Source organism: Neoarius graeffei, chromosome 6 (genome assembly GCF_027579695.1).
Source record: "Neoarius graeffei isolate fNeoGra1 chromosome 6, fNeoGra1.pri, whole genome shotgun sequence".
NCBI lineage: Eukaryota > Metazoa > Chordata > Actinopteri > Siluriformes > Ariidae > Neoarius > Neoarius graeffei.
Genome location: NC_083574.1, coordinates 5,557,214 through 5,576,336, shown reverse-complemented (window position 1 = coordinate 5,576,336; position 19,123 = coordinate 5,557,214). Strand labels below are relative to the sequence as shown.

The window sequence follows — 19,123 nt, the reverse complement described above, 5'->3', positions numbered from 1 at the left end:
TGCAAGCTCTTTCCTAGTGAAATGCTACAGAACTTCACAATGCCGGCTTACTTCAAGTTTGCTTTCTCTTGTTCGTATTTCTACCTGCAAGACCTTAATTTCCACTAGTGGAAGGAACACTCTGGTGGTTTCCTGCCTGAGCAGATCTGTTGTCCCAAGTGGACAGAGAGAATTAACACCACCAGCCCAATTCCCTTAAGAATGAATCACAAACTGGGGACTGCTTTCTAACTGTTCAGGAAACACTCTTGAATGCAACAGCCTTTGGTCCACAAGCCTTGCATGCTCTTGCATGGAAGCTGTTCCACAAATGGTGTGCACCTCATCAACTGAATCTGGTGCATTGCCTGATTCCCAAAGTATTTCCTTTTCTTCAGGGACTGATAGGCAGCAGCAAGACTCCACGTACTGTATATTCCACTCAAAATACTATGGATGGCACCTCTCTGGGTAGTCACAAACATGATTTTTCTGTAAGCCAGAATTCCCCAAGAGCCTGGCATGGGATCTCGCGTCTTGTGCTGCCCTTTTGAGCCCATGCAAGATGTTGAAGTTAATGACCGAGTGGCCTAACTCTTGGATGAACCTTTGGTTCAATCTGGAATGTCTGGGCAAGCCCATATCACCCAATTATGCAGCATTCCTGAAGGTGAGCCTGCAAAGCAGTCCCTGTTGTGACTGGTACACACCATATGGCACTATTTAGACCATCCAATCCTCAGATCATCTGTTTATCTGTCACAAAGACACAAAGTGCTCCCTTGTCTAAGCTGAGGCTGGGTGGTGGACATCATCACTATGGCCTATAGGTGAGCCAGATGCCCAGCTCCTACAATAAGCCGATAAACATTTCCTCTTCCATATTTTATGCAATTTCTCCAGTTTCTCTCAGTGGCATTTCCAAACACCTTCCAGTTAGTTTTATGATGTGCCAATTCCTCATGACTGCCACCTTTCTATGTTTTCCTGTTGTTCCAGGAAATTACTTTCTGGTTCTGATGCTTGCTTGTTTTCTCGTGTTTGGGTATAGGTTAGGCTTGTCTGTTTTTTCATGCCTATGCTATGGACTCCGTTTGAAATAATGGGTTCTTGAAGATAATGGTTTGAGTTAAATCTTCTTGTTCTTAGTTGTGTTCTCAGGCATTTGGACCCTAACTACCCCCTTTAAAGAAATTTCCGTTTCCTGTTCCATGCAGGTTTTTCAGATTAATAATGATGCATAATTAAAAGTACAGTTCTAGATTTTGGTGGATGTTGCTAGCTGTTTTGGCAAATCAGTTCATTTCTGAACTGACAGGGAACCTGATCAGCAGGGATCCTCCTTGTGTTGACTGGTTGGATGTTGGTGGGCTTCTTCATCATTTGTTTTACAGAGCCTGGAGCTAAATAGAGACCAGAAACCAAAGTTTCCTTTCTGAGCAGATATTTTATTGAAGCTAGAATATTCATCAATTACAAAGAAGTGTTCTGTTGACCCACATGACCTGAATGAAAATATGTAGTACATGCTGTATAAATCAGATACATAAAAATGAAGCAAGTAAATTTGATGTTCTGTGGCATCATTATGCACAACAATAAATTTCCAGCAGTGTTTTGCAAATTTATCCCCTCCCTGTAGCCAAACCGTGATCAGAAGAAGAGAGGCTGGAATGTGTGATTGTGTGCGTGCCCATAAAGAGTGAGGGATAATGGGAAAGGAATGTGTGCCGGTGCTGGAGGAGTTCCATGGAGCCTGAACACAAACCGCAACACACAAAAAAGCAGGCACACAAATCAGGCTCTGGGCCCACACTCGTTCGCCTTCTCCCCCTCTTGCTTTCTTTCTCTCTTCCTGTGCCGACCTACTGGAGTCGGCTGTTGATGTTGGCCGCTTGCCCCGTTCGGAAGAAGCTCACACTGTTCCCTCCCTCCGTTCTCTGTTCGTTCTCCCTCTCTCACAGTCAGTTGCTGGGGTAAATACTGATGACTTGATGTCGTCTGTGGAAAAAATCCCAGCGTCCTTCAGAGCATCCCCCCAACCTCACATCAGCGTTCCTACACACATGCAAAAAAGACACACAAACACTAGACTGTACTTCTGAAGTTTCCATAATTTTTTTTGTCACACTAGCTTTATATCTGACTGCTCACTCATGCCACATTAAAATAAAATCTGAGTCTGAAAGGGATATAGTCATTGCTGAATGTGAAGAAACAATTCAATTCAATTCACAAAACAGCTTTACAGAAATATATAAATTCCAGATATTAATTTAAACTTATAAACGTATTCCTAAAGAGCAAGCCAGAGGCAATAGTGGTGAGGACAAAGTCCCTGAGATGACATCAGGAGGAAACCTTGAGAGGAACCAGAATCAAAAGGGTGACACTGGTGTCTCATTCTGTGGTGACGCTCGTGACACCAGATAGTGCGATCGTAAATAATTCCCCTCTACAACTGTATACTACAGTGAGCTGGCTAAGTGGTTAGCGTGTCTACCTCTCAATCAGGAGACTGCGAGTTCTACTCGTGCTCGGGTCATACAAAAGACCATTATAAAAATGGTACCTACTGCCGTCTGGCAAGGTATGCTGCAATATAGATGTGAGTGGGGAGTCAAACTCTCGTGGTTACCAGAGGACCAGCCCCCCACTGTAACCCTAGCTGTATAGGTGAGAGGCCGAGGGCTACAGAAGAGGAGATCGGCACCACCCAATGCGCCTTAAGGGCCTGGTTAGTTCTGGGATGGGAGACTGCATGGGAAGACCAGGTCCTGGCATGGGAAGACCTTTGACTTGATAACTGTATACTCGTCAAAAAGTGCAATTGTGTAAACAGGAACTTGTGGGCTTGTAAACAACTTATGAATATGAGCATCAGACTTATTTCTGAATTTCATTACAATTCATTATAGTTTTAACCTGAAGTCTATTTTGTTGAAAGTGTTAACTGTTCAATGACGGGAGACTTGAGTGCAAAACTGTTGGTAGCAATTGCAGTCCGAAGCCGTCTTTATGGTTTCTAAGTGCCAAGTACCATCCACAGTAATCTCATTGATCTTTAAGGTGTCCATATGGAGCTATCCTCAGTAACAGGAAGTGGTTCCAAGTAATGAGAACTCCAACCAGAAGTAGGTTATCAGGATGTATTAGGCAGGTCCAGAGTCCAGAGAGCAGAACAGGTGAAGATCACTGGTATCTCAAGAGTAGCATGTATAGCTCAACAGAAAGAGAGAGAGAGAGAGAGAGAGAGAGAGAGAAACTCAGATTATCATTGTCATGCAATGGTTAAAGAAATTGCACAGTGCTCTATGCTGTCCCACCACAATCTTTCTTCTAAGAAAAACACTGAAGTAGTTTTCATACTTGCTTTGTTTCAGAGCATTTGGTAAAATATGAAAGTGTTTTTTGAGACCAGGAGCAGTCCAGTGGGGTTCACTTCAACAGGACTGTGGTGCGGTCCACATCAAGTCTCAAAGCTGTCCACTCTCAGCACTGCATGCAGGGTAATCTGATTGGTTAAACTTATCATGTCACTTCCTATTTCAGTTTTTGTAATGATGGAGGAAGGGTTATAGGACTAGTGCATCACAAAAAATGCCCATCTCCTGCAGACCTGCATGTCTCATCATCATCGTCACTGCCGAACCTGATCCGGGTTTGAGGCGAACTATGTTTGGTTGATGTCCAGAATTGGAGCAGTAGGATGGCTTGTTCCTTTCTGTGCACTCACACACACATTCACACCTTTGGGCAATTTAGAGTAGCCAGTTAACCTAACTGCATGTCTTTGGACTGTGGGGGAAACCAGAGCACCTGGAGGAAACCCACACAAACACATGGGGGAGAACATGCAAACTCCACACAGAAAAGCCCCCATTGGCCACTGGGATCAAACCCAGAATCTTCTTGCTGTGAGGCTACAGTGCTAACCACTGCATCACCGTGTCATCCCCTGCATGGCTAAAAACCTTATTTGAGAAAGGCATTCCTATGGAAAGATATGCCATGCACCCAAAAAAGCACTGTACTTCACTGCTTGTGTGTTGGTACCAAAGGAAAATAATAAATAACTGTAAACAATACTAGTGCCTAACATTTTGCAAATCTGTGGACACAAAAGTGACATGGACTTGCGCAATCAATCCACAATTCTGATTATGATGCGATTATGAGCCACTCCCTGAAATGAGCCAAGAATCAGTCCTGGGTGTGAACACATGCATTGTGAAAATGCCCTTTTGAGAAGTATTTTGAAACAGTTTCCCAAGAACTTGGAGAAAACTAAATTGTGGTGTAATTTTAAAACAATTTCATAGGGCCTAACATTGAGCCTTGAGGGACACCTCTAGTAACAAAGACGAAAGTGAGAACAAATGCTACATTGCACTCAAATGGATGACAAATAAGTCCAAGCAGATAAAGATATGCGGAGGAAAATGACATTTTAAAGCACTGATCCCCTTTGAACAGTTCTAAATAACTTACATATCGATGTTAAATGACAACTGTGGCTGTAACTAAAATCCAAAGGCACTGGATAGCCACCATAAGATGTACACAGCACGAGTAATCAAATATGGAAGTGTCCCCCAATGACGCTTTGATGAACATCCAAAGCAACACTGCCTTAAATCAGCTTTAATCTGAACTGACGAGTTTCTTTCGTCATCTGGAATATTTTTTCTTTTGAAAAAGAGACAAAATTAATGTTGTATCTGCCAGCAGTTGAACATGGATACATATGAACCCAGACTTCGATGGAGGTACAAGATCAGAAGGCGAGCGAGTGAAATAGAGAGGCCACAAATGCGCTTTGTGTTATACAGCAGATTATATAGCCATGTTTAGAGTGTCTCTGGAGTTCCTTTCATGATGTGAACATGATATAATGGGCACATAAAATTTTTAAGTCTGTCTGTAGCAAGAATTTAGAGATAGTTGTCTTTTACTATAGCATTCATAAGATTTTACTGACTTCCTATATAATTTTACTCCCTTTATTTAGGTTTAAATGGGATTCAGCCATGAAAATGCCATTCAGTAGTACACAGATTTGTCAAAAAAAAGAAAGAAAAAGAAAAGAAATATCAAGTAAAGCAGAATCAGCTATACTAGTATTTGGATAACATCCAAAAACATTATACTTGATAAATTATATGTGAGAAAAAAAACTGTTATAGGTGCAGGATGTTTATCATTACTTTAAAAGATTATTGCATGTGATTTGTCTCATCTCATCTCATTATCTCTAGCCGCTTTATCCTGTTCTACAGGGTCGCAGGCAAGCTGGAGCCTATCCCAGCTGACTACGGGCGAAAGGCGGGGTACACCCTGGACAAGTCGCCAGGTCATCACAGGGCTGACACATAGACACAGACAACCATTCACACTCACATTCACACCTACGCTCAATTTAGAGTCACCAGTTAACCTAACCTGCATGTCTTTGGACTGTGGGGGAAACCGGAGCACCCGGAGGAAACCCACGCGGACACGGGGAGAACATGCCCCGCATGTGATTTGTATTCTATTTAATATTCTATCACATTAGGCTGTTCTTCATATATCAATGAACTGACTCTGTAGTCCTGTTTTAATATTACATTCTGCTGTTGTAATGTACGACAGAGCAAACTCTTATGTCCTTGACCTGCAGGTCGTCATCATCATCATCATGATGCAGGTCCACTGCATCAAAACTGTCATCATTCATACATTTTAAATTACCGTGCTCTTGCCATAGACATCTGTTCAACTAATATTAATGCATAAAAAGCATAACCTCATTGCATCAATCCTATTGTAGAGATGCAGTGAACCAGAGAGTTTTGGTTTTTTTTTTTGCTTGGTGAGGAAGCAAATTTGTGGCCTGCATGACCTGCCAGTTCCTGCTCCATTACAAACCACTCACACATCCCCACAATGTCAACACTTTCACTGCAGTCATACCCGTCCAAACCTTCACACACACACGTACAGGAAAAAAAAAAATCATCCCATGGTTGAGCTCCAAACTCTTCCCCCTCTCCTTTCCATTCATGACAGAATCTAAAGCAGCAGCCATGGGGATATAAGTTTAAGAGCTAACCCCAAAACCCACTTGATGGAGAAAAAAAAAAACCATTTGGCTGAAGTAAAGGGTCTTTTTCAGTCTCCGTGCTCTATTCAGGGCTGTACTCATAGCAGGACACAAAAGACAAGAGCTGCCAGGCTGAGCTTCTCATAGGAGATGTGGGAGGGAGAGAGGGACGGAGAGAGAAGAGAGAGCCAGCTGGGAAAGGCCACTCAGCCAAGTTTAGTCAAACACAGTGACATCAATAGTATACTGTAGTAACACACTGCCATCATGAGTCCTGTCTCTGGCCAACACAAGGTCATATCTAACAGAAATGAAAGCAGGAATCTGTATCCTTTTTTGTTAGGTGTTGAGACCTACAAACTGCTACTTCAATCAGCCTGAGGCACACAACCTCCTGTTTCTGTGCAGAAGCCTACAAGCTCCTACTCCTGCTATGCTAAGGTCTACTAGCTCTGTGTCCTGCAATCCTGGGTTCTACAGGGTCATACTCCTGCCATCCTGACCTCTACAAGCTCCTATTCCCACAACCCAGTGACCCACAAGTTTCTAATACTGCTTTTCTGAATTGTAGAAGTTCCTACTCATGCAATCCTAAGGTCTGCTAATTAAATCTTTTGCCACAGGTATACAAGCTCATGTGCCTGTGGTCTAGAAGCCTCTATCTCTGCAAACCAGGGACCAACCAACTTTTACTCTTGCCATCCTTTGACTCACCAGCTCATACTTCTGCCATCCTAAGGTCCACAGGTTACTACTCCTCCCACCTGAGACCCATCAGCTTCTACTCCTGCCATTCCAAGGTTCACACCACCTACTCCTGTGATCCTGGTGTCTACAAGCTCCTACTCCCATCCTGTGATCTACAAACTCCTCCTGCCATCCTGAGGTCCACAAGTGCCTACCCTTGCTACTCTGAGGCTCTTAAACTTATAACTCTGGTGTCCTGATCTCCACAAGCTCCTACTCCTGCCACCCTAAGTCAAGTCAAGTCAAGTCAAGTTTATTTGTATAGCGCTTTTAACAATAAACATTGTCACAAAGCAACTTTACAGAATTGGAATGACTCAAAACATGAGCTAATTCTATCCCTAATCTATCCCCAATGAGCAAGCCTGTGGCAACGGTGGCAAGGAAAAACTCCCTCAGACGACATGAGGAAGAAACCTCGAGAGGAACCAGACTCAAAAGGGAACCCATCCTCATTTGGGCAACAACAGACAACATGACTATAACATCAACAGTGTTAACATAAAGTCAGTTTTGTTGATGTTATAAACTCTTCATTGATGGAAACTTGAGTGCAAAACTGATCATGACAACTGCAGTCCTAAAGTTAGCAAGTCAACTGTAGTCCTCAGCCATAAAAGCATTACTGTAAGAGTCCAGAGTGTCCTCCAGGTGTGACTTTCAACTGTTCACATGGGGCCATCCTCCACAGGAGTGATGCGATGAGACTCCAACCAGACACAAGGCACCAGGGTGGATCAAGCAGGTCCGAGCAGCAGAAGAGGTCAGCATCTCGATCCCAGGACTGACATGTAACTCAGAGGGACAGATTGGGGGGGGGGGGGAACACAGGTTGTTAGGTATGCCCAATGTCACCTGAATAAGTAGGAACAGTATACATATTGGACTGAATACAAGCAGGGACTCCGGCAACTAACTATGACAGCATAACTAAAAGGGGAGAGCCAGAAGGTAACACAGGCATGAGGGAGCCCCGGGACATAAAGCAGCCAGCCACTACACCGTCAACAAACTCGAGTGAGCAAGTGAGTGGGGGACTGACAGCATCCATACATCCCACTTTACCAAAATGCTATGTCTGAGGACCCTCCAGATCTACACCTTTACCTCATAAACACCATTAACACAAGGCTTGACTAAACAGATATGTTTTCAGCCTAGAATTAAACGCTGAGACTGTGTCTGATTCCTGAACACTACTTGGAAGGCTAGTCCATAACTGTGGGGCTTTGTAAGATAAGGATCTGTCCACTGATGTAGCCTTCACTATACAAGGTACCAGCAGATAGCCTGCATCTTTTGATCTCAGTAGGCGTGGCGGGTCATAGAGGGCCAGAAGTTCACTCAGGTACTGTGGTGCAAGACCATTCAGTGTTTTAAAGGTCAATAGCAGTATTTTATAATCAATACAAAATTTGATTGGGAGCCAATGCAGTGTGGATAAGACAGGGGTGATGTGGTAATATTTTCTAGTTCTAATAAGGACTCTTGCTGCTGCATTTTGAACTAACTGGAGCTTGTTTATGCACTTATTGGAACATCCAGACAGTAAGGCGTTACAATAATCCAACCTGGAGGTAACGAAAACATGAACTAGTTTTTCCGCGCCATGTAGTGACATTAAATTTCTTATCTTAGCAATATTTCTGAGATACAAGAAAGTTATCCGGGTGATGTTATCAATGTGAGTTTCGAATGAAAGACTGGGGCCAATAATCACTCCAAGGTCTTTTACACTAGAAGTCCCAGACAGGGTCTAAGGTCTACAAGCTCTATGTCTGACTATCATGAGGTAAACCACCTCTGACTCCTACCATCCTGGTGAACACACCAACTATTCCTACCATCCTGAGGTCCACACCACCTACTCCTGCTATCTCAAGGTCCACACCATCTCCTACCCCTACCATCCTACCAACCAGTTCCTATTCTTCCCATCCGAAGGCCTATGAGCTCTGTATCTGGCCATCCTGAGGTGAATAAGTTCTTACTCCTGCCATCCTGAAGTCCACACCACCTACTCCTGCCATCTCAGAGTCCACACCATCTCCTACCCCTACCATCCTACCAACCAGTTCCTATTCTTCCCATCCGAAGGCCTATGAGCTCTGTATCTGGCCATCCTGAGGTGAATAAGTTCTTATTCCTGCCATCCTGAAGTCCACACCACCTACTCCTGCCGTCTCAGGGTCCACACCATCTCTTACCCCTACCATCCTACCAACTAGCTCCTATTCTTCCCATCCTAAGGCCTGTGAGCTCTGTATCTGGCCATTCTGAGGTGAATAAGTTCTCACTCCTGCCATCCTGAGGTCCACACGACGTCCTCCTGCTAACCTGAAGTCCTGCCATTTAATTTTCCACAAGGTCCTTAAGTTCCTACATCTGCCATCTTCAGTCTACTCTTGCCATTCAAGGCCCACAAGCTCTGAGCTCTGGATTTGCGTCAAATACAAGCTCCTTCTCCTGCCATTGCACTGAATCCTGCCTGAATTCTAAGACCTTTCCTTAAGCTCTACAAGCTTAGTTTTGCCATCCTGAGGCTCAGAAGACCTTCCTCTTGCCACCTTGAGTTGCGAGCCCCCAGAAACACACATGACTACCTTCTCATTGTCTGTTATGATATCGTGTGTTAGTATGTGAAGGACAGTTCAGCACAGTAGTAGTGTAAACATATGTATGTTAAGCGTGATAACTGCAACTTATACGAGCACACACCCACATTTTCACACACAACCATTCTTTTTTTATTCTTGGTAATGAAACACACAGTTAAACCCCTCATCCTCTTAAAGCTCTCGTCTCTCACACCTCATTAAATCTGTCACTCTATAATATGAGTACAGATTCAAACAAGCCCCTATGATGGCTTTATAAGATTGACAACCTGTGCAATTAGTGTCAAGTTCCTGACCATGGGCTTTAACTTACACCCCCCCCCCCCTCCTCATCCTCTCTATCTTCCTCCATCTGGCTTATGTGGCTGTATGAAGCCAATAAAACTAGGCTTATAAAAAAAAAAGGGGGCGATAAAGTGAACAGCAGTGGGTCTTGCCAGAGTCTCCAGTTTTATTTCCCCTCATCTCTTTGTCTGCACTTCTCCAGAATGAAGCCTTCTTTGCCAATCCCTCACTCCTGGAGCTTGTACAACTAATTATACTCTAAAAGAAAAATCCAATAATGAACAAACAAACAAACAAACAAACCTAACAGGAAGAAAGTATCGTAACTCAAAAATACGCCTACTGTAGTATGCTGAAGTGAATATAAGCTCCAAGAGCAGACTTTCAGCTTTAATTTGAGGATAATGTCCAAAACTAGGTGAAGGTATATGAATTACGGCACTTTAAAATAAATAAATAAATAAATAAATAAAAAATATGCCCTCAGCCCTGCGATAACCTGGCAACTTGTCCAGGGTGTACCCCACCTCTCGCCCACAGTCAGCTGGGATAGGCTCCAGCTTGCCTGCGACCCTGGAGAACAGGATAAGCAGCGACAGGTAATGGATGGATGGATGGATGGAAAACATGCCCCCACACACACACACGTCATGGGCCAAAAGTAAATGGACAAACTGACATCCATCCATTATCTGTAGCCACTTATCTTGTCCTACAGGGTCACAGGCAAGCTGGAGCCTATCCCAGCTAACTATGGGCAAGAGGCAGGGTACACCCTGGACAAGTTGCCAGGTCATTGCAGGGCTGACACAGACAACCATTCACACTCATGGTCAATTTAGAGCCACCAATTATCCTAACCCGCATGCCTTTTGGACTGTGGGGGAAACCGGAGCACACCCACACAGACAACATGCAAACTCCACACAGAAAGGTCCTCGTCGGCCGCTGGGCTCGAACCCAGGACCTTCTTGTTGTGAGGTGACAGTGCTAACCACTACACCACCGTGCCACCCCAAACTGACATAATTATAAATGAAATTGTCATTTTGAATAATTGCTTGCAAAGTTCAAGACTCATGAATCCATGAAAGATTTTCCACGATTAATGGTTTGAGGTTCTTTTGAAATCACCCTTCTCACTGTTCTCTTGGCATTTTTCGTCTGTTGGCATGACTCAATATTTGCAGGAGTAGTGAGAATAGAAAAGGTTCTTGCTCACCGTTTAAGGCCCGGTCCCACTGCACTTACGGATGCAAAGAGGATGTAAAACGTAAAAAAATCTTTGACATCCGTTGGAAAACGCTATGCATCCGTTGTGTACTCATTGCATACGTGCTTCATACGCTCTATCCATCGAGCATCCGTCCACTGTGATTTCATCCGCGCAAAAAGTTTTGAGCTGCACAAAACTTTTAGAACGGATGAACTTTCCGCCGTGTACGATGTAAATCCGCGACATACACGAGCAACAAATGTTCTATGTCCGTTATCATCCGTTAAACGTCTGCTGTATCCTCTCTGCATCCTCTGGGCATCCTCGCAACTCACATCCGCTGCAGCTGAAAACGGAAAGAGGGAGGAAAGATAAGGTACATGAAACGTCTATTCATCGTTAGTAGCACGGAAATAGAAAGGATGTAAGCGTATGCATCTCGTATATAAAGTATTCAAAACGGACAAAGCGTTTATATCTGGGATGTATCTCGTATATTTAGGATGTCTGGAGTATGTCTAGAGTATGTAGAAGGACACCTAGCGGACAATCGATATTTTGTATAAAAAGGGGGAGAAAATCATCTAGTAGTAGAGATGTATCGATGTAGCTGCCAGCACGTCTTTCCGCTTTATGCTGACGGCGTGCGTGCTACATCCCTTTATATCCGCGGAGCAGACGCAATTCATACCCCCCACATGCGCAGTGAACGGTCTGCATCCGATATACATCCGCGCAACATCCCCTTTGTTTCCGTTAGGCGTACATGATGCATCCCCTTCATCCGCTATGCATCCGCTCTTTCTGCTATGCGTCCGCTTCTCAGTTATCACCGGTAACCCCTTCGGAGCTGTCATCCACTTCCATCCGCTTTCATCCGCTAGGCTTCCTATGAACATGCGTTTAACATCCCCGCTATATACTACCCACGTCCGTTCTTTTCCGTTCTGTTTTCGCAAATTTTCGCCAATTTTGTCCATTTCTGGAGCGGATGAAAACGGATAGCGCCACCCCCGAAATTTTGCTCGTCCGCTGTGTCCTTTTTGCATACGTTTTGTGTCCATCGGCCAGTGGGACCGGGCCTTTAGCTAACTGTGTTAATACAGTCCTGCTGCCACCATCAGGTGAAAGGAAAAAAAATTGCATTGTGTTGGCTTGCGGGAACCACTGATCATACCTTCTCAGAGCAGCTGTGGGCCAATTTATCTCTCCCTACATGCTGCATTTAGTCCTGGGGCTGGACTTTGGACACCCCTGGCATAGGTTTATGAGAAACTTGCAGCAGGACAGCGACAAATACGGTAGTGATGATGGCAAAATGCAAACAAAACATGCTAATGGGTTAGAAAAACATCGTATTACCTCAAGCTTCGGCGACTTTGAAGGATGTTTCTGGTATTAAAAGCTCATTTCCTGCACAAGCAGGAATCAGATCCCAGTGATTCATGATATAAAACAGACTGTAAAAACAATTGCAGGACTATTGTTAGAGCATCTTTATTGTATAATCTGACATTTTATCGTACAGTGTGTCATACAATTCCGCCAAGAATTTGTAAGACCTCTAATTGCAAAAGCTTAAGTATGAATAAACAAAACCTATTATTTAATGCATGCTGAAGATTTCACTAAAACCACAGCACACACACACACTCATTCACTCACTCTGCCAAACTAGCAGGACACTTCTGGACCAGGTCTCTCTCTGCAAGACTTTCCGAAATGCCAGACTACTGGGGCTCCACAGCCAATTAGGAGTGTTTATTTAGGTCGTGGGGGCTCCAAGGCGAGGGGAAACTTTTCATCCGAGTAGCAGTGGAAACATCATGAAGGATTCCCGTTCTCTCTCTCTCTCTCTCTCTCTCTCTGTCACACACACACACACACTTGTAAGGTTGGTTTGGCAGCGGACTTAGGGACAAGCGAAGATTATTAGAGGGGCGGAGGAAGAAAATGAAGGAGGGATGGAGAGGCCATTTCACAGCAGGAGGAACAGAGCAGGAAGAAAGAGGTCAGCGCAGGGAAACACATCATAATACATTAAAGATTAATACACTGGCTGAGCTATAGATCATACGCAAGAGAGTTATAACCATCAGTATCATATACACTCACCGGCCACTTTAATAGGAACTTGTTCTTGATTCTAAGACTCCTGTTCTTGGCTGCAGGAGTGGAACCCAATGTGCTCTTCTGCTGTCACATGCTGAGATGCTTTTCTGCTCACCATGGTTGTAAAGAGTGATCATATGAGTTACTATATCCTTCCTGGCAGCCCGAACCACTCAATCTGGCCATTTTCCACAGAACTGTCACTCACTCACTCACTCAACTCAATGTTTTTCGCACCATTCTGTGTAAACTCTAGAGACTGTTGGTTGCGTGTGAAAACCCCAGGAGGAGATCAGCAGTTTCTGAAATACTCAAACCAAAAATATTCATCTGGCTCAAACCATCACCCATGCCACAGTGAAAGAAAGTCACACTTCAACGTGAGATCACAATTTTTCCCATTCTGATGCTTTAAGTGAACATTAACTGAAGCTCTTGATTTGTATCTGCATGATTTGATGCGTCGTGCTGCTGTCGAGGGATCGGCTGATTACAGAACTGCATCAAACAGCGGATGTACCTAATAATGTGGCCAGTGAGTGTCCAATGTAAGATATGTTAACTTGCTAGAGTTAGTGACTGTTGAATTCCCAAATCTGATTGGTCAGAAGGTTGATATTAATCTACAGTACCAGCCAAAAGTTTGTACACCCCTATAATACTTATTCATAGGTTTTTTCTGTATTTTGTATTTTCTACATTGTCGAACAATACTGAAGACATCGAACCTTTGAAATAACATCTGGAACATATCTGGAATTATGTAGTAAACAAAAGAGTGTTAAAAAACAAAATATATTTAATATTTTAGGTTCTTCAAAGTATCCGGTGTTTACCTTGATGCTGCTTTACACACTATTGGCATTATCTTAACCAGCTTCATGAAGTAGTCACCTGGAATGCTTTTCATTTAACAAGTGCCTCATCAAAAGTTAATTAGTGGACAAGTTTCTTGCCTTCTTAATGAGTTTCAGATAAGAGTTGTTTTACAATCAGGGTACGCAAGCTAAAAATCACTTTTAACACTTATTATCTTCAATATCAAAAGGCTTGACTAAATAAACTTGGTTGTTTATTGTAGCCCTGTGATAGCTCTATTTACCATGCAAAAAAAAAAAAAAAAATTGGTGATAACGTTATTTTTGGTGAATGTATGGCAATATATGTCATATTTAGCAAAATTACTCATGTCATTTAGAAAAAGTGCTTTTTTGACCACAGGTAGCTCCAAAAGGGATGCACTTAAATCATTCTTTATACCATAAAAAAATTTTTGGTTCCATATCATTGGAAACATAGTTAAGTTTTAATGTTGAATGCCGGTAAGTTTTCAGACTATTTTGATCAAATTAGTATGTAATTGTGTCAAAAAAATGTCCTCTCCGAGACGGCTAATTTTTCAATATAAAATAACATACCGGTATCTAAAATGATTATTTTCATCCTAAAATGTGGTCAAGATATTGGGACATAAATATTAGAGACAACTAACACAAAGCTTACAGCCTTATATTTAAAAGCACTATGGAAGTAGCGGATTCTGAATTGTCAAAAAAAAGTCCTCTCCGAGAATCACTTCATTTGTTTCTCCCAGCCCTGCTTAAAGCTACACTTCATCTTCTTTATCTTATAGCAGATTACACAAAACTACCATACACACGTCAAAAAATTACCTGAAATCTGTTCTTTAACTCATCCTTCACTTAAAAACTGTTACAAGAACCAGTTTGAATCAATTTGAATTTTGGACCCCTGTGACACAAATTTTGTACCCTGATTGTAAAACAACCCATAAGTAAATAGTCCCATTCAACACCACGACTGTAGTAATCCATGTTACATCAAGAGCCGCTCAACTAAGTAAAGAGAAACAACATCCATCATTACTTTAAGACATGAAGAAGTGACTTTTAATTAATAAAAAATAAAGAAAAAACATTGAACTAGAAGGTGTGTCCAAATTTTTGACTGGAATTGTGTGTAGTATAAATTCTAATACGTTATCATTTCTATAGTAACAGCTCATTCACAGGGACTCCAATGGAGGATTTGAGAAAGATCTATACTCTTTGACAGTGAATTTTCCTGTTAAGAGACGCTTCGCTGATGTAGCTTTTATGGAAGGAATCATCTCTAGCGTCAGGACTTTGTAACAGTCAGAACAAAGGATTTTACGGTTCTTCGTTACCAGGAAAAGCGACATTTTGTATCTCATTAACTTCAAGAGGGAGAAAAACAGAGAGGCCGGTGAGGGAATAACCGCTTTTATTCTATCCACATTCATTGGATAGGAGCAATCATGCGCTCTGATTGGCTACCCTACTACTACGATATCAGCTATATACCGTGAGTAGAGAAAAACAAAATGGCGGAGCGTGTTGCTGAACCAACCAAGGACGAAATAAAAACTTGACTCGAAAACAACCCCCCCCCCCCCCCCAAAAAAAAAAAAAATAAATAAAAAATAAATAAATAAATAAAAGCAACAAAATATGGAATGAAAGTATGATGGTAAGAATGTATCTTTTTTTATTTTTCAAGAATTATTATTATTACATTTTTCACAAATTGCTCCTGTCATTTTGCTGGTTTGTTTACATTCTAAATGAGCTTGTATGAAGTTTTTATTTATTGAATTTGCTAAAAATAAAAATAAAAATGCTCTGTTTCTCGAAATCCAGTGAATGTGGATTGAATAAAACAGTTATTCCACTCAATCTCGTCGTACACGGTTTAAAGTGCTATCAGCTCATGTATGACTTGATTTCGTAGAATAACTGTTAAATAGCTGCTTGGGAGTGACAAATTTGGACAGGATGAGAAATGAATAGGTATATTAGAGGGACAGGACATGTAGGACGTCTTGGAGATAAAGTGAGAGAGGCAAGATTGAGATGGTTTGGATTGGACACATCCAGAGGAGAGATCCAGGGTATACTGGCAAAAGAATTCTGGAGATGGAGTTGGCAGGTAGAAGGGAAAGAGGAAGAGCAAAGAAGTGATTTATGGATGTGGTGAACGAGGACATGAGGACGGTTGGTGCTCCAGAAAAAGATACAGAGGACAGGAGGAGATGGAGGAACATTATCCGCTGTGGAGACCCTAATGGGAACAGCCAAAAGAAGAAGAAGAAGCTGCTATAATTTACCATAAGTGAAAGTAGGAACGAACATTTTTCGTGGACGTTCCTCGACATTAAACGTAACAGATAATAAGTATGATGTGCTGTTATACTTTAGGTGTCTTAACACGTCAATGTACAGTGTGTGTCACTGAAACATTTGCAAATTTTTAGTTTGGTTTGGCCTACAGGCACTTTTATACACAGCTTCACTAAATGATTGATAAATAAGGTCCAGTGGTACTGACAATGGTTCTGCCTATGGTTCTGGATCGGTCTGCACACAGTGTGTCAGTTTGCGTGTCAAAAATAATAGTGCCCACAACCCATAATACACCCATAACATATTTGGTTTAATTCCTGTGGTCGAGCCAATCTGTTCTCACTGCAGTTTAACCTCTCTGGGGTTGGTTTCAAAGCAGACCGAGACCGCCTCTAACTCAGCAGTGGTATCGGTTCTGTTCAAGAGAACACACACCATTATTTTTATCCCCCGCCCAAATGAAGTTTGGCGGGGGATATAGAAACAGGTTCCCTCGTTCCTTCCTTCCGTCTGTCCGTCCACGTTTTCATTTCCAGGCCACATCTTTAAAACTACTGAAGATATCTTCATGAAACTTTGTGTACATATCAATCAACAGGTCAACTGGTGCCTTTTGCTCTTTTGGATTTTTGAAAAAAAAAAATGTTTCAAATGTTGACAGAGAAAATAGATTTTGACTTACAACCCCGATTCCAAAAAAGTTGGGACAAAGTACAAATTGTAAATAAAAACGGAATGCAATGATGTGGAAGTTTCAAAATTCCATATTTTATTCAGAATAGAACATAGATGACATATCAGATGTTTAAACTGAGAAAATGTATCATTTAAAGAGAAAAATTAGGTGATTTTAAATTTCATGACAACAACACATCTCAAAAAAGTTGGGACAAGGCCATGTTTACCACTGTGAGACATCCTCTTTTCTCTTTACAACAGTCTGTAAACGTCTGGGGACTGAGGAGACAAGTTGCTCAAGTTTAGGGATAGGAATGTTAACCCATTCTTGTCTAATGTAGGATTCTAGTTGCTCAACTGTCTTAGGTCTTTTTTGTCGTATCTTCCGTTTTATGATGCGCCAAATGTTTTCTATGGGTGAAAGATCTGGACTGCAGGCTGGCCAGTTCAGTACCCGGACCCTTCTTCTACGCCGCCATGATGCTGTAATTGATGCAGTATGTGGTTTGGCATTGTCATGTTGGAAAATGCAAGGTCTTCCCTGAAAGAGACGTCGTCTGGATGGGAGCACATGTTGCTCTAGAACCTGGATATACCTTTCAGCATTGATGGTGTCTTTCCAGATGTGTAAGCGGCCCATGCCACACGCACTAATGCAACCCCATACCATCAGAGATGCAGGCTTCTGAACTGAGCGCTGATAACAACTTGGGTCGTCCTTCTCCTCTTTAGTCCGAATGACACGGCGTCCCTGATTTCCATAAAGAACTTCAAATTTTGATTCGTCTGACCACAGAACAGTTTTCCACTTTGCCACAGTCCATTTTAAATGAGCCTTGGCCCAGAGAAGACGCCTGCGCTTCTGGATCATGTTTAGATACGGCTTCTTCTTTGAACTATAGAGTTTTAGCTGGCAACGGCGGATGGCACGGTTAATTGTGTTCACAGATAATGTTCTCTGGAAATATTCCTGAGCCCATTTTGTGATTTCCAATACAGAAGCATGCCTGTATGTGATGCAGTGCCGTCTAAGGGCCCGAAGATCACGGGCACCCAGTATGGTTTTCCGGCCTTGACCCTTACGCACAGAGATTCTTCCAGATTCTCTGAATCTTTTGATGATATTATGCACTGTAGATGATGATATGTTCAAACTCTTTGCAATTTTACACTGTCGAACTCCTTTCTGATATTGCTCCACTATTTGTAGGCGCAGAATTAGGGGGATTGGTGATCCTCTTCCCATCTTTACTTCTGAGAGCCGCTGCCACTCCAAGATGCTCTTTTTATACCCAGTCATGTTAATGACCTATTACCAATTGACCTAATGAGTTGCAATTTGGTCCTCCAGCTGTTCCTTTTTTGTACCTTTAACTTTTCCAGCCTCTTATTGCCCCTGTCCCAACTTTTTTGAGATGTGTTGCTGTCATGAAATTTCAAATGAGCCAATATTTGGCATGAAATTTCAAAATGTCTCACTTTCGACATTTGATATGTTGTCTATGTTCTATTGTGAATACAATATCAGTTTTTGAGATTTGTAAATTAATAAATTTACATGAGCTACATGATTACATAAATAAATGATCAAGTATAATATTTTTGTCTCATTTGTTTAACTGGGTTCTCTTTATCTACTTTTAGGACTTGTGTGAAAATCTGATGATGTTTTTGGTCATATTTATGCAGAAATATAGAAAATTCTAAAGGGTTCACAAACTTTCAAGCACCACTGTACAACATAACATATGAATGATCTAAAAATTCACAAGGACATCACGTGATTATTCGCACGTCATGTTTGTGTCACGTGTCCCTTTTTTGCACTTTAGGGTTCTGCATGGAGAACGTTTACGATACTAGGAGAACATTTAATGTTTCCTCCAGAGAAACACCACTGGAGAACCGGAAACGGTTCTAGATTTGATCTTTTTATTTGTAATTTTTTTTTAAATGTGTATTTGTAGAACTAACACTCAGAAATAAATCAGAGAAAGCGTCTGGGGTTCCAAAGGGAACATTCTGTAGAACTGAATTTGAGAAGAGAACCCGTGAGTGGCTGACAGACGGAGGATGTGAGGAGGCCGAGGAAATCATTCAGTGTGTCAGTGACCTGTGAAAAGCTCTCTTTCACACACGCTCTTAGAGTCTGTTACTGTTGGCAGGGTGACTCTGACCACAGCGCCGGCCCTGACGCCAACCTAGACACGCATACACACGTAGAGCGGACACACACACA

At 42.2% G+C, this 19,123-nt stretch overlaps 1 protein-coding gene across 1 annotated transcript in view; it reads left to right on the top strand.

Moving 5' to 3' along the window:
• The first annotated feature begins 544 nt into the window (after positions 1 to 544).
• The window catches only part of LOC132887635 (CBY1-interacting BAR domain-containing protein 2-like), a 50,660-nt gene continuing 32,081 nt past the window's right edge, over positions 545 to 19,123 (top strand). The window contains exons 1-3 of the mRNA XM_060923101.1: positions 545 to 649; positions 6,408 to 6,505; positions 6,717 to 6,950. Of these exons, the coding sequence (XP_060779084.1) occupies positions 545 to 649; positions 6,408 to 6,505; positions 6,717 to 6,950 (437 nt within the window). The remainder of the gene's footprint in view (positions 650 to 6,407; positions 6,506 to 6,716; positions 6,951 to 19,123) is intronic.